At 41.6% G+C, this 23,431-nt stretch overlaps 4 protein-coding genes across 9 annotated transcripts; 2 read left to right on the top strand and 2 right to left on the bottom strand.

Annotated features, from left to right (window-relative positions):
- Window positions 1-23: 23 nt before the first annotated feature.
- On the bottom strand, window positions 24-14,359 carry msnb (moesin b). 3 transcript variants are annotated; one of them, XM_048231487.1, is made up of 14 exons: window positions 13,940-14,359; window positions 13,070-13,153; window positions 12,821-12,916; window positions 12,265-12,387; window positions 11,859-12,010; window positions 11,478-11,561; window positions 9,105-9,251; window positions 8,862-8,958; window positions 8,413-8,576; window positions 6,070-6,200; window positions 5,534-5,694; window positions 3,331-3,423; window positions 2,298-2,528; window positions 24-1,296 (listed from the first exon to the last, which is right to left on the bottom strand). In XM_048231487.1, the coding sequence occupies exons 1-14, from the start codon at window positions 13,943-13,945 to the stop codon at window positions 1,132-1,134; spliced, it is 1,734 nt and encodes a 577-aa protein (XP_048087444.1). In that variant the 5' UTR covers window positions 13,946-14,359; the 3' UTR covers window positions 24-1,131. The 3 variants fall into 3 exon arrangements, with proteins under 3 accessions (XP_048087444.1, XP_048087445.1, XP_048087446.1); XM_048231488.1 differs by having other exon boundaries at window positions 2,298-2,453; XM_048231489.1 differs by lacking the exons at window positions 11,859-12,010; window positions 12,265-12,387; window positions 12,821-12,916; window positions 13,940-14,359 and having other exon boundaries at window positions 13,070-13,128.
- A 68-nt stretch (window positions 14,360-14,427) lies between these two features.
- LOC125286413 (zinc finger C4H2 domain-containing protein-like) lies at window positions 14,428-18,332 on the top strand. Of its 2 annotated transcripts, none has more exons than XM_048231491.1 (5): window positions 14,428-14,590; window positions 15,290-15,461; window positions 16,034-16,206; window positions 16,768-16,930; window positions 17,510-18,332. In XM_048231491.1, exons 1-5 carry the CDS (start codon window positions 14,538-14,540, stop codon window positions 17,621-17,623), a joined length of 675 nt encoding a protein of 224 aa, XP_048087448.1. In that variant the 5' UTR covers window positions 14,428-14,537; the 3' UTR covers window positions 17,624-18,332. The 2 variants fall into 2 exon arrangements, with proteins under 2 accessions (XP_048087448.1, XP_048087447.1); XM_048231490.1 differs by having other exon boundaries at window positions 16,034-16,221.
- On the bottom strand, window positions 15,423-19,824 carry LOC125286414 (uncharacterized protein C8orf48 homolog). 3 transcript variants are annotated; one of them, XR_007192173.1, is made up of 5 exons: window positions 19,634-19,824; window positions 19,338-19,546; window positions 18,869-19,021; window positions 18,547-18,737; window positions 15,423-15,515 (listed from the first exon to the last, which is right to left on the bottom strand). XR_007192173.1 is itself a non-coding variant. In XM_048231493.1 (4 exons), exons 1-4 carry the CDS (start codon window positions 19,638-19,640, stop codon window positions 18,612-18,614), a joined length of 495 nt encoding a protein of 164 aa, XP_048087450.1. In that variant the 5' UTR covers window positions 19,641-19,824; the 3' UTR covers window positions 18,429-18,611. The 3 variants fall into 3 exon arrangements, 1 of the variants encoding a protein (XP_048087450.1); XR_007192174.1 differs by lacking the exon at window positions 15,423-15,515 and adding an exon at window positions 16,925-17,108; XM_048231493.1 differs by lacking the exon at window positions 15,423-15,515 and having other exon boundaries at window positions 18,429-18,737.
- Window positions 19,825-21,042: 1,218 nt separating this feature from the next.
- On the top strand, window positions 21,043-23,284 carry asb12b (ankyrin repeat and SOCS box-containing 12b). The gene is made up of 3 exons (XM_048231738.1): window positions 21,043-21,235; window positions 21,573-22,415; window positions 23,010-23,284. The coding sequence occupies exons 2-3, from the start codon at window positions 21,608-21,610 to the stop codon at window positions 23,141-23,143; spliced, it is 942 nt and encodes a 313-aa protein (XP_048087695.1). The 5' UTR covers window positions 21,043-21,235; window positions 21,573-21,607; the 3' UTR covers window positions 23,144-23,284.
- Window positions 23,285-23,431: the final 147 nt, after the last annotated feature.

Here is a 23,431-nt window from a genome sequence, read left to right as displayed (position 1 = left end):
ATTTGTACAAAAGCAACTTCAACTTGCAGTACACAGTGTTTATTGGCTTCTATAAAGATCCAGCACAGTGACACAACCCTAATAAACTAGGTCACATGTTGCCTTTTGGGAACACGGTGTTTGTTTATCTGCAGTTAGATTATTCAGTCCATACTACAGATGTGCATACTACAGATGCAAAGGTGTTTCAGAGGATGGCAGAAACGATTATTAACATGTTTTAAGACATGGCATTCACATGATTTTGTAACTGGGGTCAAAGCATGCTGTGAAAGGTCAAAGTATTCTCCTCACACATCAAGTATGGACTCACAAATTAATCATTCACCGTTTTGATAGTCTCCAATAAACAGAAGGGGAAAAAACAACAACTCATTAAGTCACTGAAGTAACTGATTAAGGAACTGAAGTAACAAATTATTCATAAACATTTAGTGTTCAAATCTGTATGTCTATGTATGTGTATGTAAATCTGACGGTATTAAAATACACTGTAAACTTTTTCAAAATCATCATTTAAAAGGTACAGGTCCTCATTTTTAATCCTATAAAGCAATCCAAACTATAAACAATCCCCATTAATCAACACAGTCAGGCGTCTGAGCATGGATGGAGTATAGCTTGATAAGCTGCTGAGCCCCAATATCAACAACCTGAAACCAAATAACAGACGTTACCTTTAAATCATGTAATACTACAACACACAGTGTTTTTATTGTCCCCTTCAGCGTGCCATACACACGTGGTAGAGCAAGAGGAAGTACATTTCCTTGGAGTTTTATGCATTTAGAGAAATCACTCTCCAAATGATTATATAATATCACAACATTTAATTGTTGTAAATATACGGCGCACATGTGGAATATCTTATTGCACCAGAACTTACTTAAATAGTTCTAAAATAATGAAAATAATCAACAGGTGAAAATATGCACCTGTGATAGACACTTTAGCAAAACATCCAACAGACCCAACCAACATTACAATCACTGGAGGCTCTACAATCTCTGATTACCAGGCATAACTCACAATACAGCAACACATGGTTTGTAGTCTTAAATAGCATAGTGTTTTTTTCTTTCTACATCATACACGGTCATAGTCGCAATGCAATCGACTCTCACAGTGCCATTACATAGACTCAAACTCGTCGATGCGCTGCTTTGTGTTGCCTTGCCGAATCTGACGCAGGGTCTTGTATTTGTCTCTGCCCGCCTTCACATTCTCGTCGTGGATCAGGTCATTCGGGGTCTTCTTGCTCTCGTCACGAGCGTCGGCCAGCTCGGAGCTTAGCGCCTGCGTGAGCACATCATGGGAAACAAGCAGGGCTTAGTGAGAGAGGTATGCTGTTGGGCTAACATGAGTGTGACCAAAGATCAACTCCAAGGGTGTGTTGTTTATACTCCTTTGGAAAATATTTACATGTTGTTAGCCACAGCATTCGGAGGCGCCAGTTTATAACTCTCATAGTGTAGTGGTATAAGCATAGTGGTCTGAATTTGAGGGGGTAATAGTAACAATTTATCATTCAAGGCCAACAAAACAGGGAGAAAGTTGTGCTGTCCTTGAAGGAAAGGCTTTTGTTTTTTGACTTCATAGACTTCAGGAAACAGGAAGGTTGGGTCTGTGGAAAACCAGGAAGGTCTACTCTACCTCCCCAAAAATGGACTTCAAAAATGGTGCAAGTCAAATGCTCAGTCGTGCCAATGCATTAATAAATGGGAAAATTCCACATATTTGAGGATGCAGTTGTTCAAAATGATAACATATTATTGGCTTTTCAGGAATATTGTGAAAAGCTGGTGGTAAAAAGAGTTCTTTGCACCTTTTGCTCATATCAGTGTGCATTCATTGTCCTTGGGAACAGAACCCATGACCTTGTAGTTGTTAGCACCTTCCAGTTTTCCACCAATTGACTCACAGGGTAATTTACATAAAGCCTTTCCTGAGCCCTTTAGCAGACTGTTGTGTAGCACAAGTATTCAGCTTTTTTCCCTTGGCTAGCCACCCTATAACTAACTAACACACACACACACACACACACACACACACACACACACACACACACACACACACACACACACACACACATACACACAGTGTGAGTCCTCCTCACTAACAGGCTTTTCTGCAGGCGTTCATTCCTGTGGGCCTTGGTCATGCACCACACACACACACACACACACACAAACACATACACACAGACACACACACACACACACACACACACACACACACACACACACACACACACACACACACACACACACACAGACACACACACTCATACTCCTCACCAGCAGGCGTTTCTGGAGACGCTCGTTCTTGCGGGCCTCGGTCATGCGCTCCTCTTCGCTGCGGTCGCGGCACGTCCCGGTGGCGGTCAGCTCGGCGCTGGCCTCGGCGCTGCTCTCGTCGTTCTCCTCATGGTCGTTCTCCGCCTGGTGCAGCTCCTGGATGTGGACGCCCATTAGCTTACTCTTCAACTTCTCTTTCATCCTCTCCAGGTCACTCTCAAGCAGATAAGCCTGCCGAGATACTCATACACACAGACAGTCCGATCAACTGTGCTGCCACCTGCCTCCGTGCTCCCAGTCATGGTCAGAATGACTTCAAAGATGTAATTCTTTTTTTGTTGTTGTCAGTGGGCCTTTGAAGTTATTTCCATGCACTACTACTAGCAGGGCACACTTTCATGTCTGTTTGGGTTGGAGCAGCATGTTGCTAACTATGGACGGGCTAATGTCTTTCATTAGCTTGTCAGGCTTTCCCTCTAGTAAGATTGTCTGGCTTTCCCTCTAAGCAGTTTTTGCAAAGGTGAACAAAGCCTCTAAAAGTGCTTGCACAGTCTGACACCGTTTTGTCTCTTGCCAAATAAAGCTACTTGGATCCAACAACAAAATCAAACAGAAGTGAGATCAGGAAGTACGAGTACTGCTTGACATAAAGCATTTCCCAGGAATATGTCAGCTAATGCAGAACTCATCATCATGAAACACATGCAGCAGAGTGATCCAAAATGACACATTCCAAAGCCTACAAAGCAAGCTAGCACAAGAAAGAATCTAGCAGCAATCTGAAAAGTGCATCAAAGCTCCCTTTCTTGTTATTTTGATTCCATCTGCTTTTCCTTAGTGACATAGAGTCAGTGTGGAGTGGTGCTACTTAAAATTAGATGTAGAAAGAACACTATCACAATAACAAGACTTAAGTATTAAAAGGACAGTGATTGGATGTTTTGTTCTCTCTAATGTCTAATATTCAAACAAATGTATTCCTTTCATGTGTTCTGGTCCCTTGGGGAAGGTGGGGAAGCGAGGGAACCCTCACCCTTTTCTGCCACTTGCGGGCCTCATCCTCCTTCTTCTTCTTGGCGTCCTCGAGGAGGGAGATCTTTGAAGTGAGTGCAGCGAGCTCTGTGGCCTGCAGGATTCAAAGCGAGAGTGGGCAAATTAGAATTGCTCCAGTGGTCTGACCTACAGTAGTAAGTGTGCTTTCAATCCACTGGGGGAGGCCCAAAGGTCCCAAACGGCCCTCATGTGATGCTGGGTTTAGCGGGAGGATCATGTTTAAGAACTGAGGGGCTGGGAGTTACACTGGTCCCACTCATTTGGCTTGCAGTCCCATGTGCAACCAAAACAACCGAGTTATATAATACACAGCAAATGTGACATAACACTTGCTGAAAAACTGTGACGTAAAAGTAAACGGAAGCCATTGCTACAATTTTACAAGGACTTTGTGCCTATGTGTCTGCTCTTTGCAATGTTTGATCAATGATGACAGTGTTTAATGTAAATAGGAATTCTCCATTTGGCCATTTTTTACTCACGTGATTTAAGGTCATGGCTAAAAATACTTTCCAAATGTGATTGAATTCACAGTAAGTGATTGTAAAAGTATTGTAAGTTCAAAAGGTAGTGATAGTGCTTCCTAGACTATCCTGCTGGTGCACAGGCCTAAGGCACAGTTATGTTATGTACAATAGTATGGACCTCTCCCCGTTGTATACTACACACAGAAGTAACATATGAACACATCAGAATACAGAACCCAGAATTCTACAGTATAAAGCAATAGTGAAGGACTGAAACACACATAGGAGATGCAGTCTCTCTGTCTCACATCCTGTGGTTTGCTATCCTGCCAGACCTGCTCTACGACTGTCACTCCAATATGTCAGAGTGCACCAGCGGATCTCTCTCCTCCCACGCTTGCTCTCTTACTTTTTTCACATGTGAGGCATTTCACAAACCACTCTGCAATGTCAAGATGCCCTTAGCATAGTGGCCAGTGGAAAATTAAAAAAAATGTCATGCTCAGCTGTTATTTTTCTTCATTTTCCAGGGTATGGTAACTATGACCTTGATATTGCTAGGTCAATGTCATGCCTTGAAACATTTTCTATAAAAGAGAACACAACTAGCTGATGATACATGTTCTCCAAAACAGAACTGTTAAAATAGGACGGATGCAACACTATGCAACGGTTTGCTACTTTAGTTTGGTTTGCTTTTATAGGCAACTTTAATAATGAAACTTTAGGGTCATCTTCAAATTAAAGTTGTTGGTATGCCATGTCAAGGATATAAACTCTCCACTCATTCCCAAAAGTAATCCAGAATATACACTACAGAGTTCTGTGTTCCAGGCTAAAACACCTCATGAAAATGGAAAAGTTTTCTCTACATCACTTACAACTTACTTACAGCGTAGCATGTGTAACATGTAATGTGTTGGTGCAGTTTGCAAGGTTTTGGCACATCCTTTCAGATGTTATCTTACTAAGGCCATTCCAAAGCTCCGCATTGTCGCTTCAAGTTTCAAAAGAGTTTCACAAAACAACGGTAGATGGAAACTACTTGAGATGACTTGACTTGAAAGTAACACCTATAGGCCTTAAAGCACAGAACATTTCTTTGCCTGAACTTAGACATTTCGGTAACACTTTACTTGACGGGTGAGTTCATAACACATTCACAGCAGCTGTCATAAACTGCACATAAAGCATTCATGAACAGAACAAAAACGGCAATGCTGCTTTGAGATTGTTGGACTTTTATTTTGACAAGTTGTCGTCTGTCTTCCACATTCATGAAAGGTTTGGTATGAATGTTGAATCATGTCGCATGAAGCAGTCATGAATGCTTTATGTGCAGATTATGACAGTTGCTATGAATGTGTTATGAACTCCGTCAAGTAAAGTGTTATGAACCCGTCAAGTAAAGTGTTACCGACATTTCCTCAGTCACTATGAATAATAGCACAAATGCACGGCTGAATTCCAGCACAGTGCCTGATAACTTTAAGGCCTGCAGCCAGACAGCATGACAGGGGTGTTGTGAGGTGAGAGCAATGCGGATGCACTACAAGACAGCATGACAGGGATGTTGTGTGGTGAGGTGAGGGCAATGTGGATGCACTACCAGACAGCATGACAGGGATGTTGTGTGGTGAGGTGAGGGCAATGTGGATGCACTACAAGACAGCATGACAGGGATGTTGTGTGGTGAGAGCAATGTGGATGCACTACCAGGTTCTCCTGGTTCTTGAGCTGGCTCTCGGACTGCTGCAGCAGTGCAGTCTTGGCCTCCTCGGCCAGACGCCGGTCCTTGTCCAGACGCTCGGCCTCCTCCTGGGCGAACTTACGCTCCTTCTCCAGCTCCAGGGCTCGCTTGGTCTGCTCCTCCAGCTCTGTGGGAGCATGATCACATGATCACACACACACACACACACACACACACATATATTACACATATACACAGGGCCTAAAGAAAGGAAAGTGTCTGTGCTACTTTCAAATCGCACACACACATATACACACACCAGACATTTTACATGAGATCTTGTCATATCCAAATACTTCAAAAGCATTACTGCCATAAGAGTGGAGTTTGTTTTATCCCTGCTTTGTGCAGTATGTCCTAAGGTACAGTGTAGATATGAGACCTTGTGGCTCTTGTCACATTGATGCATTGATGCCACAGTGACAGATGACGGACAGATAAATACAAATGTCTCTAGACATGAGACAGGAAAGAGATGATGTTAGCGGTGCTTCTTCCTGACCCTCCTGGGCTTTTTTCGTTTGTTCCTCGATCTGTCTCAGTCTCTCCATCAGCTCCATGGTCTCCCGGGCGATCTTCTCCGTCTCCTTCTCTGCATTCTCTCTCTTCTTCTTCTCGTTCTCCAAAAGGGCTCTGTTGGAGAGATCAAGTTGAAGTTATTCTACATCAGTTGTATGTGAATGGTTACGGTTATGGTTAGGGCATTTGGCTGAAGCTTTTGTCCAAAGTGACATCCAAATAAAAACAATATAATTGTTTAAATATTAACAGTGAACAGTTAAAAAATTAACATTGAACAGTTTTAAAAAAAATGGTAAGACTACATTAAGGAGTTTTAGCAATAATAAACAATAATGTCAGTGCAATATCAATGATCAATAGCCTAATTAAAATAAACAAATGACAGGTGACAAGGGGAAAAAACTAAACATGTATAACTGCACAATGGATTTACTGTGATAACCAAATCCACCATTGCTACCAATGTCTATCTAAATTTGACCATGTACTTACCATGCATATAATTGACTCCATTGATGCATATGCTATTGTCTCTGGAATTGACCTAACTATTCTTGTTACAACATGAAATTACGTATATGGTGGAGCAGCTGTAACATCATTGACTGACAATCGGTCAACCAGGGTACCATTCCTGCCATTGCAAGTCTGTGTCGCCTTGGATAAAAGTGTCTGCTAAATATCAGATAATGAATACTAAAAGCATAGAGACAAACTAATGATCCCTTCCCTTCATACACTGGAAAGAACCCCCTAATCATAAAATCCAAATAAAAAAACTAATTTCCTTCTCTCTGCACAAAGTGTAATAATCACTCTCCATTAATGTTCTGTTCTCATTAATTTAGCCTTCATAGTAGTGTGAGTTAAAATTTCCTCACAATCTCTCAATCTGTCTTACTTACACTGCTATCAAACACCTCAGTTGTTCTTGTGAATTTTATTTTAATGTACACATAAACTTTTATTTTATGCACACTCTTGTTATTGTCCTGTAAACTATACATGACTTAACACTGGAAAAAATATCCTTGTAACTATCAAACATTATGCTTGACCATGTAATTATCGTCCATGACTGACAACCAACAATATATCTGAGACAGCTCCAATATGATCTCTTTTGATTCTCTCTCTGATAGCGTCAACTAAAGATGCTTTGATAGTACAACTGATTTCTTAACACAACTATTACATGGAGATCTTTATCCCCACCTGTTCCCTCAAAGGCTCAAACTATATGGGATCTCCCTTCACATTCACTTCCATTTCATTTGCCAGTTCTTCAGAGGTGTACTGAGACTACTCACAACTCTCATTATTTTACCACTGAAAATGTTTGAACAAATCACAGAATTGGTGCTTATTAATAATCATACACTATGGTTCTGAATTGCATAGAAATCATAACACAAATTGTAATCATTGCATTAAATGATTGATTGATTGATTGATTGATTGATTGATTGATAATTGACCTTTTCCATAGGGCTGGTTTAACCCAGGTTCTAGACTAAAAGAGAACTGCAGTGAAGATCTTGACTAAAAAACAACAGCTGATGTCAACCTGAAAGTGATTCATAATCCCAAATCCCAGTCGGTTAACCAGTGAACCATGTTCACACCAGAACAAAATCCCATTTCCATATCCAAACAAAGCATCCTTCTCTCTAAATTGTCTTCTCTGTGGTTGATTGAATAGCCATTCAAAATGAATCTGCTGGGAATACTAGGCAGCCAGTGTTCTTCATCATTGTTAAGACGTCTGATTTGTTATGATGTTGCTGCACAGCTATTACAATGAGACTTTCCACTAGCTCTTACAAGACTGTGGTAGAACTGGATAAATAAGATCCAGCAAGTTAAAAGATTGGCATGGAATTTACTGAACCTCCAGATATAAGATGCTTCCACATCCCTCTCACCTCTGTATTATCAGCACTCTGTCTGTAGTGCATTCTGTTTTAACACATAAGCCAGGACACTGAGATGACATTGAGATTGGCCGATGTGGGAGGTCCCAACCGAATAGCAGATGGAATTTAACATCTATAGACCCTTTCAACAATAAAAACAAAAACAATGCTTGAACGTTCTATTTGGGCCCCAATCTACTTCCTCTGCATTAAGATAACATATGGAATGTTAAAACGGAAGTCTTGTGGGGCCAACTATGATGCTGATAATGGAACTCTCTTGAAAGGGTCCATATTTCTTCATTCAAAGAATCTAAGCCACTGGGAATGTAAGAACCCAACAACCTACAAAGTCTGCATGCCATTAACTGAACGTCCAGTAACTGATTGCTCCACGGTCACTTCACCTCTCCTGTTGTCTCTTGGTCTTCTCCTCCCTGGCCTGAGCCTTCATCTGCTGCACCTCGATGGTGTCGGGTTTGCGTCTGCGCATGTACAGGTCGTGGTTGCCCATGCACAGCGCCAGGATGCGCTTGTTGATGCGCAGTCGGGGAGCATAGAACACAAAGTCCTGTGACAACACGCAGGAAAAAAAGAAATGTCACTGAAACTGTGAGAAAGGTGTGTCCTTCTCCAGCATTACATTGGAGATTCTTTTAATTATTATTATTTATGTAATACATGTAATTTATGTATGTTGGATTTGTTAACTTATATACTTGATTTATTTACTCTACAATGGTTGTATATAATGAAGTAAATTTGCTTCTGCAATAACAGTAAAAAGTAGGATATTTGATACAAGTCTACAAAACAGCAGTCATGAAGAGGGGTTTTAGTGGTAGTGAATGCATACTGGAGATTTTTTGTCAATTGGCTTTATGACAAACTTCTTGTCGTTGAAGGAAATGTTCCTTATCTCGCTCCATGGGAATCCAATTTTGGGCGTCAGCCTGAGTGTAAGGAAGAGCAAAAAAATTGAAATCACTTACAAATCAATAGGCCTCAGACAGAATGAAAGTAAATCACTCCAGGGTTGGAGGATACAAGGCAAGGCAAAGCAAGGAACAATTTAGTCTCAGGATCAATGGCTGCTTACTTGTCTGAACGCTCGTAAATGTTGAGTCCCAAGGCATCAACTCCCAGCCAAAGCTCAGAGCCCTTCTTGTTCTTAATACTGAAGTAATTCACCCCATACATCTCCAGGTCCTGGGCAATCTTCAGGTATTCCACCATGGCGTCCTCCCTTGTGCATTGCATGTGAGGAGAGAGACTGTGAATTAGTATTTATAATTATTTTTAATCACTAGTATTCTTTGCCCTTTCATTTCATATGGTGCCTTTTATGTACATGCAAGTTTAGCTATTTCTGTGTTCCCACATCAGTCAACAGTGAAATTAGTGAGCTGGTACAGCGTGTTCTCCAGTAACATTTATTGTAGCTTCTTCACACTGTGCAGTAATTCTGTCTCTTGCTGGAGCACAGGCCATGAGAGGGCCCAGCCAGACATCCCCAGAGTGGGCCAGAGAGGAGGTCAGCGTGCTCTATTCTGGGCTTCCTGCCTCCAGGATGCTGACATTTAACTGTCCACCAAAGGCTGGGACGTAGACAAAACTTAATCTTCTTTTCTGCTTACACAGCTGGTTTTAAGTTATGTTTTCACTCCTGGGTTGTAAAAATGTTTTTGGTAGAAGTGCCGGTCTGCTCACTGAAGCCAGGTGGGCAGGTGCCCACCGAAACTTCAAGTATGTTTCACACTAATCCCCCAGAAATCTTTCAATATGACAAATTTAACAGTGTAACTGTGTAATTACTATGTAATTATTATTTCTTCTCCGACCCCAAGTAAGGTCTGCCTCTAGAAAAAAATATGTTAGGATGAGAAATTTCAAGTGTTTATGCACATGAGCCAGTAAAACATTTTGCTTTTGGCTACAGCACACTCTTCAACAATAATATTGATATAATCTTATGATAAATGTACTTTATATTGACATAAAAATCAATTGTTTTTGGCACAAAGAATAACTGCTAGTTATTCGCTTCAGCCCAAACACATTCACTTCCATCAGTTCTACCAGTGCTCAAAAACAATACACACACTGATATACTAGTTCTTCACATGAGCCTCTCACTTATAGTGGTTGAAATCATTACAAGTACAACATGCCTCTATATCTAGTAAAATAAAATGTGTGGTTGTGAACTGAAATAAATACGACAGAATCATGTATTTATATGTTTAAAAATAAATTTGTGGATTGTTTAAACATGTTTGTTTGTCTATATATTTGTACAATATACTGTTGAACGGGGAAAGTCTACAAGCTGCTGCTGCTGCTTAAAGTTACATTACACAAGACCTTCTCATCAAGATGAAGCTCACCAGACAGAACTTTATGTCCAACCACCTCTCCCTTTGGAGGTTCAAACCATCACCTAATATCACCATCTCCTAATAGTTGATAAGTGAGCTTGCATGGCTTAAAATGATGTTGTTTCATAAAAATGTGGATATCCAAGACTCAGGCACACCCATGTTGCAATTCTACTGCTTTGCTCATGGTGGCATTGCAAACACTTCCTCAATCCTTGAGCTTAACTGAAAGAAAAATTGGTTTTGAGACAGAAGTCTCCTAACATAATTGTCAGTCTTCAATTTTTTAGAAAGCATCGGCTCTTCAGAAGCCTAATATATTCTGACATAGTCTAAAACAAGGATTCCCAAACTGTGGCACGTGTACCACCGGTGGTACGTGAGCTTCCACTAGGGGGTACGCGAGATGAAAATGGCAATGTAGGTGGTGGTATGTGGGAAAAAAGTTTGGGAACCGCTGGTCTAATATAACTCTTATTGCCGGTTGACTTAAGCAATTGTTCATGCCCACAATATGTGCACCATGGTAAGAGTTAAAGAATATAGGTGAAAAGTAAGAGTCTAGTAATTATTATGGACTCTTCCCTTGGTGAGCACGGTCACTGTCCGCCTAGGAGCCAAAGGCATTCCAGGTTAGGCTAAAAGCAGTGGAAAGGTACAGGGTGTCATGGTGAATGTCATGTCAATATGGCCAATGAGTCGCAAGGTAATTATTTAACAAGTGGACAACAGTGAAAGCAACAAGTGGACAACAGTGAAAGCAAATGTCACTGACCTCTTGGCGGTGCAAAAATAGGTTAAAGAAAAAATCAGAGATTCCATACAGATGCAGTTATAACAAGCATTCACTTAATATACAGTATTTCCTCTGATCCATATATGGTATGTATTTCCATGCAAAGTAGTATGAGCTTTTATCTTTTTTGTTCCTATGCTAAAATAAAAATATATCTTCTTTGAAGATACACAACTAAACTGTCACATTATTATGCATTCACATCTTAAAAAAAACGGATTGAAAAGGTATAATTTGAATATAATGAATACTGCAGGTGCTGTGGCCTACTTCAGACAGGAAAAGAACAGTGCCTCACCTCAGCACGCCCTTATGCTGTCTGTGCCAGACCATGATACGTTCCTCCCACTGTTCCTTGGTCAGTTTGTGCTGTTCCAGCACTCTGTTGATGAAAGACACATACAGTACTGTAGGTATAACATATTCAATACTTATCTCCAGTATTTATATGAAGAAAATATATTGCAAATGGGACAACAGATAATTAAAGAGACAAGTATCACAGTACAAGTGCACTGTTTAGAGAGACAATTTATTTCCACATTTGGTTATGCTGGTAACACTAGGGCTACTATCTGTATGTGTGTACACAATTAATCAGTATAACCGATCAGTTAAACTCATATCTCTGTATACGTTTATTCATCATTTGATTGATCCTTCCTGTAAGTTTGTATACCTCTGAGGGAGCAGCTTGTCCCTACATAGGTAGCCAGGGATGTGGTAGTCCTTGTTGTAGTCTGCATATTTGGTCTGCACAGCATAGGAGGCCAGCAGTACAGCGGTCTCCGGGGGGCAGTAGATGTCATCGTTGAGGATGCCCTCTTTCACCTGAGTGGTGACAAACTCAGAAGTTTTGCACATTTGCTAGCAGCTTCTGGGCATTTTCAGATATATTGTTCACATAAAATGCTTGGTGCACAGAGGCCTAACCCAAGCCCATTGCCTGTGGTTTGTCACTAAGTGAGTTGTCAGTAATGCAGTTAGCAACATTTGGTGTGGGCCATGTCTCTCGGTGTGTGTGTGTGTGTGTGTGTGTGTGTGTGTGTGGTTTGGGGGGACAGTATTGTCGTCAATGTTGTCACCTGGAGGAAGAACTGCCGCTGTGTGGCCTCCTGTATGAGCTCTTCGGCTACGTCCTCAGGGTAGAACTTGGCCCGGAACTTGATCAGAAGTGGGTTCTCTTTCCTGACGTCCTGGGCTGTAACCTGTTTTGGAACAAAAGGGGTAAAAGGCAAGTTGTGATCATCGAAGGAGCTGGAAGACATTTTTAACTTAAAGCTCTTAAAGATCTTTTTCGTAATGGTCAATTGAGAACAACATATTTTGAACCCTACATTCCATTGGAGAAAATCCAACAGGAGAAAATACTAAGTCTGAAAAAAATCCTTTAAAATAACTAATCTCTATCTAATCCTCAAGTTGAACCTCTATCTTCTATTCAAGTTTTTTTCTTGTTCAAAGTCAGCTGAAAAATCATATTTTGAACATTAAACATTAAGACACCAGACACCAAAGCAAACCAACCAATAATCTGTGAACCAGTTCTGGCATAAGTGTTTCCAGAGTGTTCAAAATATCCTTGAATGTTACACAACATAAAGACGATCAGACACACAGAGCTTGGACCCAAGTACTAACCCGCTTATTGAGCTTGAGCCATGTCGAGAATCCCTTGCTGTCTTGATACTGGAGCCCGAAGAACCAGATCTCTCTCAACCCAATTGTCTTGACAATCTTCAAAGTGGAAAGTGGAAATACATGCACCTTCATATTCAATATATGGGGACAACTCACTAACATGGTCTTTTTGGCACAGCATGTATATACAATATAGATTATGCCATATGGTCGTACTGTAGAATGTGTCATACGGAATATGATACATACTTGGTCAAAGAGTTGTTTGCCTGTAGTGCTAGGCTGGATGGCAAACTCCAGCTCTGCATCCATTGTCGTGACACGTACATTTATCTGTTTAAAACAGAACAGCTTTAGGCCACAGAATGAGACATCAGCAGGCTACTGAATAACTACTGAGAAGTGGCAGCCATTTTCTTGATGTCTGTCACTGTTATTCATCTTGCCATCTGCTCTTTTTTTAGTGTTGTTGTCTTTGAACAGGCATCTCTTGATCATGGTTCCTTGCTAACGGTAGTATCCTAAGCCAAATGTTCCATTCGTAAGCTGTTTGGAAAAGTCAAGGTCCTTGTTTAATCCAGATAGAACTTCAAGCAAAACAAATCATTAACTGCAAGGTCAAAGCAGTTTTGAGAGGAAAACTCAGAACAAAAAATTGTCGGCGTGGAAACGTCTCATTTTTCACAGAATAATCTGGCTTTGGCTTCATGAATCAGTAACAGAGCTGCACTGATAAAACTTAGAGTTCTCATAAATCTGCAGCCGAGTTCTGGATTCAAAGGAATATGAATAACTCCCATCCTCTTTCAATATTAATTGAGCAACATTTATCAGATGAACTAGGCCAAATTGTTTTGTACATTATTGATGGAAAACATTTGTGTAATGTTACTACAGCACCCTTTGCACTCTTAAACAGCCTATAACATTCAATGTCAAAACACGTATTATGTCTCTGATGGAACTATAAATAATTGTTCATGTAGGTCCATCATAAGTTCAGTGACAAGCACCCACAAATAGCTATAGTCAACATTTTACATTATTAAACATGCACCATTGTAACATAATTAAAATACTGCTCCTAAACAGATCTTTAATAGGTAAATAGGTACTTACAGACATTTTGGTATTTTTTTTTTTATGGTCCTTTATTTCACAACAGTCTACCAGGTCCTGTTGCAGTAGTCCTCTCTCCACCAAGTCATATGAAAGTGCTTGCAATATTTACAAGGATTACCCTTCATTAAACCTGCCCATTGCATTGTTTAAAGGGACTTTTCCTCTCACTAATCCAATGGCAGCTGTGGAATCTAAGATTAGTCTCCAGTAATAGCAGTACTGTGGTTATGTTAAAAGAACAGTAGCATGCAACAGTTTAGCTGCAATGCAGTAAACCTAGTGTTAGTTTGTTTAATGTGTCAGTAAGAGATTGTAGGCTTATTAACTATAATGCTCACAGAATCCACCTTATTTAAAATATCGACTTCATTTCGGCAAAACTAGAGGCAATGTAAGATTAAAATGTATTTAATGCAATAGGCCTAACAAGGGTCTGCTTGGATGGGTGTCAGTCAATAAATCAAAGCTGCCATGAGATCCAGCGCGCGTGCGCAGTGGCGTACAGTCGTGTCACGACGTCTTAGCAGACATCATCCAAAACATCTTGTTTTAAGTTCTGTTGTGGCGGAAAGGATTTGTGTTCAGGTTTGAGACCATGACGGACGAACAAGAAATCATGTGCAAATTAGAAAACATACTGGAAGTCAGGTAATCCTTTTCCGCTTCTCTGTTCTAAATTAATGTCTGCATTTCAGCAGGTAACATAACGTTAACCTCTGGATTCAGTCTGGCTAGCGATTCTCTTTTGCAGTCCGGTTGAGACGAATAACGACAGAATAACCCCATTTTTTATGTACATGTATTAACTAGCAACGCACGCTAGACTCCTCGTTTCTTTGAGTATTCCAGCAACGTTGTGTGTCTATTGGTAGATGCAGATGAAATGTCTATTGCAGGCTAGTTAGCTGGCAAGCTAACAATAAACAAACCAGCTGTTGTTAGCGAGGTTCCAGAGGCGAACAATGGGGAAGCGAGCTGTGGTTCCAATGATAAGAATAGATTTATTTCCGTAGTACACCAGTGTACATGTCATTCAGCCATTTGCGGTGCAAGCAATTCGTCATGTGGAATAGTGTGTTTGTAAATAATAAAAACGCTGTTGGGTTAGTCTTGCGCCAACTTATATGTTAACATTTCAATGCTACCATGGAATATCTCGAACGTGGCTTTGTCAGTTTATCACTTTATGATTGTTCCCTTGCATTAAGCATTGACCAGTCTTACAACAAGTGTGTGTTTGCGCTATTTTATTTGTTTGTTTTTCAAACTGTCTTTCAAACAGTCATTCTGCCCGTGGTCTTTGTCAGAGGTTACATAGGCTATGTACCTTCATACATCTCATGACAGGAACAAGACCCTGCAGATGCAGAAGATCAGGACTCGTCTGAAGAGCGAGTTCGAGGCCCTAGAGGGTGAGGAGAAGCACTTGAGGGAATACAAGCAGGAGATGGACCTCCTTCTGCAGGAGAAGATGGCCCACGTGGAGGAGCTGAGGCTGATCCATGCAGACATTAACGTGGTAATTATGACCCTCAGGGTTAGGTCAGGTCATCTGGGTCAGGACCTAAGGGTGCTTCATTCAAAGATGTTACAATTTTTTGTGACGTTACAGAGACCACTTGGGGTGTGTAAGATACAAAGACAAATAAACATACAGTGATTTATGTATAATGAATTATACATAATTATCCACAATTATACATATCTGGCATACTGCACAAACGTTGCTGTGTGTACATGATCAATACAAGTAAAGTGGTTAACTAATAATAACACACAGAATAACAGTAATAACAATTCAACACAATCTGTAGTAATAATAATGTTGTGCCCCACTTTTCATGCATGTTAAATTCCATGCTACTCTGTTTAGCATTCATTATGTTTCATTACCACTGGTTCTATCTACCAAAGGGCTGTCATTTAAGGACATGATGCCAGATCACTTTGCCAATGGTTACAGTTATTGTTCTATCCTCTTATTTTCTGATTGCTTACTTAGTACTTAGTATTTTGTAAATGTTTACACAGACAATTCTGAGAGTATTTAAATATTGGTGGCTCTCTCACTAATTGAAATTGTGCCTTCAGATGGAGAGCACGATCAAGCAGTCTGAAAACGACCTGAACAAGCTGCTGGAGAACACACGGCGTCTGCATGAGGAGTACAAGCCCCTGAAGGAGCATGTGGACGCCCTGCGCATGACCCTGGGCCTGCATCGCCTGCCCAACCTCAGCGACGAGGAGGAGAAGCTGTCACTCGAGTTAGTCACCCAGAGGCGTGTACACACACACACACACACACACACACACACACACACACAGACAGACTTACACACACACACACAGACAGACAGATAGACAGACATACATACACACACACACACACACACACAGACAGGCAGACGCAGACACACACACACACAGACACACACACACACACACACTTCCACCCATGCTTATTGTACGCAAGGACAAACTGGTTTTTGGAATTAAATGAAATTCAGTTAATTATCAGTCATCTGGTTCTATTCAGTTTCCAATGTTAATATTCAGTGTCCTTGCAACTTTAATCGGAGAGGAGAAATGGAGACATTGTAAACATTGATGTATGCCACTCATGTACATGCATTGGAAGACCAATCAAAGTGCATTCTCAAACTCTTATATCATAGTGTGTGCAACATGCAACAAGTCCGGTTCAAAAGGATGTAAGCAATAATATTATATTTTACTGTGCCATGTATATATGTAAAGAAAACCACAAGAATATACAAGTATTGCTAAAAGTGCAAACAGTTTTGTTTTTGCCTGCCGTATTGCAGTTACTTTGAGAAGCAGAAGGCAGAGTGGATGAAAGAACCCCAAGAGCCAATCATTCCGGAATCCTTGGCTGCAGCTGCCGCTGCTGCCCAGCAACTGCAGGTCTCCCGGAAACAAGATGCCCGGCAACCAGCAACCTTCAGACAGCAGCCTCCCCCAATGAAGGTTGGCAAACTCACAAACACTCCACTTTCCCCCCCCTCATCCTCTGAGAGAGGAGTCGCCTTTTTTTCCCCTTCCCGCTCAAGGTCCCGTCTGTGTCAGCTCTCCTGCAGGTGTTCAGGCTTTTTCCTGGTGAAGCACCACTTGTGGGAGGCCTGGAGTCAGGCTAGGGTTGATTTTTCTGTCCGTCAAAACAGTTAGCAGCTTGTAGTTATTTTGTTGGTGCTGTTATATACGGTAGTTACGGTTATTAAATGATGCATTGATTTTCATTTATTCAAGTAGCATCCGTTGTTTTTATTTTTGTGCATTGATTCATTACATACACTCTTTAACTCTGAATGCAGAGTTGCCAACTTTCAAGGCTGGCTTGGCATGGAATTGACAAAGAGGAGTATATTTTTAGCATGAGATGCACTGAACACTGCTAGAATGAGACAGAACATAGCGGAAGTCTCGAGCGGAATGCATGAGAGTTAGCAACCCTGTGAATGTGCTGTGAAGGTACAGTATAGAAACGTTTGTAATGTAACAATCCTATAATAACATCTCTAATAATGCTTGCTTTCCTTTTCCCCACAGGCCTGTTTGTCCTGTCACCAGCAGATCCACCGCAACGCCCCCATCTGTCCCCTCTGCAAAGCTAAGAGCCGCTCCCGCAACCCCAAGAAACCCAAGAGGAAGCCGGACGAGTAAGCGGCCTCCAGTGGTCTGCCTCTCCTTCCGAACGTAGCTTCCAAACGTAGACTACCGAGTTAACCAAAACCCCGTCTCTGAATCCTCCTGGGTTCATGTGTTAGAACTATTGTTTAGTTTTGTCAAATGCCTCATTTGTTTAAGTGTACTTAAGTGTTTTAATACTTGATACTTTGCTTCAAATTCCACATCATGACTGCAAAAAGGCAATAAGAAACTTGGGACTTGTAATAGGAACACATAAATGCTAAACAGAGTTGTTTGGCATGTAGCTTATATTGTAACAGGAAAATAACATTTTTGCCCAGTGATCTTAAATGCAGTATTTTAACCATATCATTCCACCTTCATCAAACTTTAGACCAAATGTCTATTATGTGCTAACAAAGAAAAAGCAAAATTAGAAGAATTCTTGACTGAAGTATTTAAACTGTAAGACTGTAAGTGTTTTTGTATCTTATGTTTTATATGCATGCAAAAAGTAATGTACTGTATGTCTGTGATATTTTCTCAATTGAAAGGGGTGATTGTACTTTGTCGCTGGTAGCTAGTAATCCTATGTTTACAAGGGCCAAGGGAAGCGTGGTCCCAGTAATATTTGACGGATGTATTTCTTGTGAAAAGTTGGTCGTTATACTTGGATAAAGAGTAAAACTCGCGATTTGTTGTGGCCAGTATTGGAAAAATAAAGATGGGTTTATTGACGTTGCATTGGCATCTCATTTGACATACCTTCATAAAGTAACCATGATGTTGATTTATTTTGGTGTTGTTTACATATGTATATAATACAAAACGTATGTCGAATAAACACATATTAACAAGGTAGAAAATACTTTTTTTACAATTCAGCTGTAACATATCTAATGTAGCAACATGATCATGTATAGAAATGAGGTCACAATGCCTTCAGTAGTTTTTACCTTCAAGGTCCATGTCGATATCAAAGTCACAGGCTTGATTCCACTGAACATGGGAAAAGGCAGGATCAGCTCGAGTCTGTCTGCTGGGTCAGTTCCACTTCCCTGGCCTTCAGAGCCTTCCAGACAAGGCCAGGGTCATCTGACGGCCTAGGCAGGTCTCTCAATACCTCTCCTATCAGACAAATGGAGTTCTGCAACACAGAGCAAGAGAAGAACACAATTCTTTTGAGCCGACTGCAGGGAAAAGAACGTATACGAGAGATTGTGGACTAGTGTTCAAAGATAGGCCTGTTTCATATATATGTAAAGCAGAGCGGCCTACTCTATTAAGGAAGTGGGATTGGATTTTTTCTTCCAGAAGGGGAGACAGGAGCTGTGTCGTCTTCCTCCTTATGAAGTCATCTCGTGCCAGCTCAGCCTGTTTGACCTGGCATGACCTGCAGTGCTGAGGATCATGTAACTCCATTTCTGGAGCCTGTGTGTGTGTGTGTGAGAGAGAGGGGGGGGAGGGAGGGAGGGATGGATGGATAGATAAATACTTCAAATAAATTGTAAAGCATGCACGGTACATTGAACCTGAATGTGCAATTGTGTTTAATTGCATGGAATAATTTCTTGTGAGAGTGCATGCAAGGTGCATTAAATACAACACGTATATAATTAGGTAGGTCGGCCAAATTGTATTAATGTGTATGTGTGTAGTGAGAGAGAGATTAAGAGTGAGTGTGTGTGTGTGTGTGTGTGGGGGCGTGTCTAGCTAAAAAGCCACTCAGTTATTAGTTTTTCTTTACCGTCTTCAACTTTTCTCTGAAAGCCTTCATTCTGATTAAGTTGAGTAGTTGTTGTGGCACTGGAGGAATTTCTTCGGATTCGGGTTTTTGACTGCTGTCATTTTCCCTGTATCCCGAGTCTCTTTTTTTGAGTTTCATTTTCTGTATACTTCTCTTACAATATCTCCTTCTGACGACGTCTTCGTCGCGTTGCTGCTGAGTGCTTGAGGCTGTACAGAATGGTGCAAAGAATGAAGTTAGCTGTGGCTGCATGCATGAATTGAATGCAAGCTAATAACATGTTTGAAGATACTTACTCTCCATGGTCACTCGATTATTCCATATTAAAACAATCCAACTACATCTACCTTTCACATATTAGTCGACACTTAAATCCCTTACACTGTTAGCCTACATGTAACACGTGTTCAAACACAATATTTTGTTTTGAGCAGACATTCTCTGGTTTGAGGAATCCAGAGTGTTTGTGTAAATAGCCTGCCTTTATTGTCTTGGTAACGCAGATAGTCGTCCCCATTTCCATTTACTGCCATCTACTGTAATGGAGTAGCCTATCCTCCACGGCACTGCAACTTTGCCACGACATGGGTTTATTCTCGGTAGGCAATTAGGCTAGTTAAATGTTAGTTTGTCTCTTTTTAAATAATTAATGTTTAATTATGAATATTTGTAAACGTTGATGAGGTTCATGAAATAACAATAGAAAACTCTTCAGCTAACTATTTCTAAATAGGCTGCTTAATCACTCTAAATATATCCAATGGAAGACTTCATTAACATAGTAAAATAAAGATTTATTTTTTTTAAAAAAGGAAGTAGTGGCGTTGGCCTACTGTACATATTCCACAACCAATTTATGAGGATCATAAAATAATAGGTTTTAGGTAGGTCTTCAAATATAGGTTTTGATCTTAAATAGGCTACTTCTATGGAATTCAGGGAATTTTTTGTAGTTAAAAATAACTGATCCCAACCCCCCATAAAGCTGCTGATGGTGTTTTCTCTCACACCCAGAAGAATGAGAAGACCACAGCTGATTGTTGTTATCCAGGGCAGAGCTCTTGGCTCCAGGACAGCTGCAGGCTCCTCGTGGATCGCTGCTCTGCTGTCGCACCGACACAGACACACAGCCACTACAGCAATGCATTAGACGCCGACGTGCCAGTAAAGTTGTAACCATGACAGAATATCACATAAAGCGCCTTCTGCCGTGTGGATCCTTAATTGTGTTCCCCCCGCCTTGGCTGGGATGGCTTTGTGTAAAAGTGTCAAGGAGCGGGAGCTACAGATGCGTCCCATTAAATGTGACAGGCTCAGACATGGCCTTGTTGTCGGGGAAACTTTTTCATGTCACGCTTCAAAGACCCTTCCCATTTCTTTTCTTTTTTTTTTTTCGTGGTCACACTCTATGGCACCCATGATAATTAGGCTCAGAGGAATAACACTGGTTGTCCCTGCAGAATGACACATTTAATATTTACATTGACCTATCAGGTAAATTGTCCCAACTAGCCCCCCCCCACACACACACACACACTACCATCCCCCTGTTCCGCAGTCAGGTCCTTTCAGTCTGTCACAAGTCTATCACCTTTCTAATTATAACCCCCTGCTACAGCCCTCCAAGAATGGAAGTTTGGGCAGATCCATTTGAGGACTAAAATTAGCCCCTCAGATGAGCAGGGTAGAGCCTATACTGTGTCAGTCTGCCACACGTTGCTTTACCCTCCATCCATTTATCCCAGTGGAAAACTTCCCAGCAGCGAAAAAAAGAAGACTATTGCTTTTTTTGGTGGGGGTAATTGAGCCACAATGGATTTGCAGCTGAACGGAAGATGGATGAGTTAATGTAGCTGCAAGCGTCTGATGGTGGTCTGAAGGGATAGTCTAAAAGCAAAGTAAGTGGATTTTACCTCAAAGTGTTTTGTTTGTTTGTGTGACTCTGACGGGCCATTTGGGAGTGCGTCTGGTGTTGCTTACTGCTGTGGTTTCTGTCTGGCACAAATCTCCACCACAAACCTCATAGTTGAAGGTCATGAAAAAGTCATATATTTGTGGACAAAAGTATAATTCAATTCTGTTAAGTACTTTAATCTTGTGGTTTGTAGTTTGTAAAAAGTCGTTTGTTTACTGAGATTAGGATTATGCAAATGTAAATTTGGTCTTAGTTTGAATAGTTCTCACACATGTAAAATAGTTCACACGATGGGATCTAAATCTGCTCTTTAATTCCAGATGGATCTGTGAGTTTCTTTCATTGTCTACACACTATGGTTCTTGAGAGTGCCGTCACCATGAGTTTGATGGACATCTCCAAGATCTTCTCTCTGCTCCAGCCCAAAGAGGACGAGGAGGATGAGAGCAATATGCTCACGCAGGCCGTCACCGGCGATGATGACCGCCTGTTGGCCGAGCTGCTCGGCGAGGAGCGTTTCCGCCGTTGCATCAACAGCCGCAGCGGCTGGGGCATCCCGGGCACGCCGCTCCGTACGGCTGCCGCGCTGGGTCACCTGCGCTGCCTGGAGGTGCTGCTGACCCACGGTGCAGAGGTGGACAGCCTGGACGTCAAGGCCCAGACGCCGCTCTTCACAGCGGTCAGCGGCAAACACCTGGACTGTGTAACGGCCTTACTCAAGGCCGGCGCCGACCCCAACGGCAGCCAGTACAACAACTGCTCGCCGGTGCTGACCGCCGCGCGGGAGGGCGACGTGGACATCCTGCGCGAGCTGCTGGACGCAGGGGCGGAGGTGGACGTGCGGCCCAAAGTGCCCGACTGGGCGTCCAACGCCACGGCGTGCCGCGGGCCACTCTACATCTCGGCCGTCTACGGCCACCTGGACTGCTTCAAGCTGCTGCTGCTGCACGGCGCCAACCCGGACTTCAACTGCACGGAGGCCAAGATGCTGGCCCGCATCAAGCAGCCCAAGACCGTGCTGGAGATGTGCTTGCGCTACGGCTGCGGGGTGGAGTACGTGCAGCTGCTCATCGAGTTCGGAGCCAACGTCTACCTGCCCACGCTCATCATTGACAAGACCACCAAGCAGAACGAGGCCGTAGGGATCCTGCTCGCTGCCAGAGGTGAGGAGTCAGATTACAAAAGCACTCACTAATCACAAAGAAGGGAATTATGGGTAACTACACCCCAGAGCCTCTCTGGGAAACCTGTCAATGGGTGTGACAGGGCCTTAAAAACAAAGTTGCCATTCTGGTCAGATACTTGTTACCCATACAGATTACTGACGTAAGATACTGAAGTATTGAATATTCAATTCAGTTTTCCACGGAACTATACTAAATCATACAGAATATATACCTGGGCCTAATCTGATTAGATCCTGGTATAGTTGAAGGAAGTCCCCAATTGAGGGAGTACCTGAACTAAAACCCAAAAGGAAAAGTTCACTGCATAATGTTAAGTTATGTTAAGTTATGGCCATCTTTAGGATGAAGTCAAACTGAATTTAGCAAGTTTGACGATTCAAAGTTGTTCTTAAAGTTGTCCTGGCCCAATGTATGTGTTGTCGGTTTAGTGTAGGGAGTCTTGGCACATCAAATATAGGCCTACATATATTACATAAATAAGTTTAGTTAAGGGTTTCAGCACACCTATTGCTCTTCAATTCATGCTGAAGGAAAGTAAGAAAATAACATACCTTTTGTTTTATCTTACAGTTTGTCCTTGCACCTTGATGTCACAGTCTCGCCTTGCTGTTCGAAACTACCTCCCAAAAGCAAATAAAATGAGTGCCATTGATCAACTGGATATCCCCCCGATTCTACGGAACTATTTGAAGCATGTCACTTGAGATGATCTCACTAGGTCTGAAAGGACAAAGATGAATGGAGAATCACAGGGTCGCTCTGCGGATATTATGTTTGATGTCTAATTGTGAGTTTTTGTATGGGATAAGACAGGACTGATAAGCAAAGCCGTTTTTTTTTTTTTTGGGGGGAGAGAAATGATCACACCACAGCCTTAAATTAACAAAGAAGAAGCAAAAAGTAATACCCAGAATTTGTGACAATGGATCATCAGATTATATCAGATTATTTGTGGGAGTTTCATTTTCTGAGAGTATTTATGAAGATGATAA

Source organism: Alosa alosa, chromosome 21, assembly GCF_017589495.1.
Source record: "Alosa alosa isolate M-15738 ecotype Scorff River chromosome 21, AALO_Geno_1.1, whole genome shotgun sequence".
NCBI lineage: Eukaryota > Metazoa > Chordata > Actinopteri > Clupeiformes > Clupeidae > Alosa > Alosa alosa.
This window is presented reverse-complemented; position numbering and strand designations above follow the sequence as displayed.

What these genes read in the sequence shown, in the direction of transcription:
- msnb (XM_048231487.1), bottom strand. An exon ending in GACAAGCTGCTCCCTCAGAG is followed by an intron (nt 11,562 to 11,858) that starts GTATACAAACTT and finishes TTTCATCAACAG; the next exon opens with AGTGCTGGAACAGCACAAAC. An exon ending in CAATTGACAAAAAATCTCCA is followed by an intron (nt 8,577 to 8,861) that starts GTATGCATTCAC and finishes GTGTTGTCACAG; the next exon opens with GACTTTGTGTTCTATGCTCC.
- LOC125286413 (XM_048231490.1), top strand. Translation starts at nt 14,538, where the DNA reads ATGACGGACGAACAAGAAATCATGTGCAAATTAGAAAACATACTGGAA. An exon ending in TCCATGCAGACATTAACGTG is followed by an intron (nt 15,462 to 16,033) that starts GTAATTATGACC and finishes TTGTGCCTTCAG; the next exon opens with ATGGAGAGCACGATCAAGCA. An exon ending in AGCAGCCTCCCCCAATGAAG is followed by an intron (nt 16,931 to 17,509) that starts GTTGGCAAACTC and finishes TTTTCCCCACAG; the next exon opens with GCCTGTTTGTCCTGTCACCA.
- LOC125286414 (XM_048231493.1), bottom strand. An exon ending in TCAGAGAAAAGTTGAAGACG is followed by an intron (nt 19,022 to 19,337) that starts GTAAAGAAAAAC and finishes ACACACACACAG; the next exon opens with GCTCCAGAAATGGAGTTACA. An exon ending in AATCCCACTTCCTTAATAGA is followed by an intron (nt 18,738 to 18,868) that starts GTAGGCCGCTCT and finishes TCTGTGTTGCAG; the next exon opens with AACTCCATTTGTCTGATAGG.
- asb12b (XM_048231738.1), top strand. Translation starts at nt 21,608, where the DNA reads ATGGTTCTTGAGAGTGCCGTCACCATGAGTTTGATGGACATCTCCAAG. An exon ending in GATCCTGCTCGCTGCCAGAG is followed by an intron (nt 22,416 to 23,009) that starts GTGAGGAGTCAG and finishes TTTATCTTACAG; the next exon opens with TTTGTCCTTGCACCTTGATG.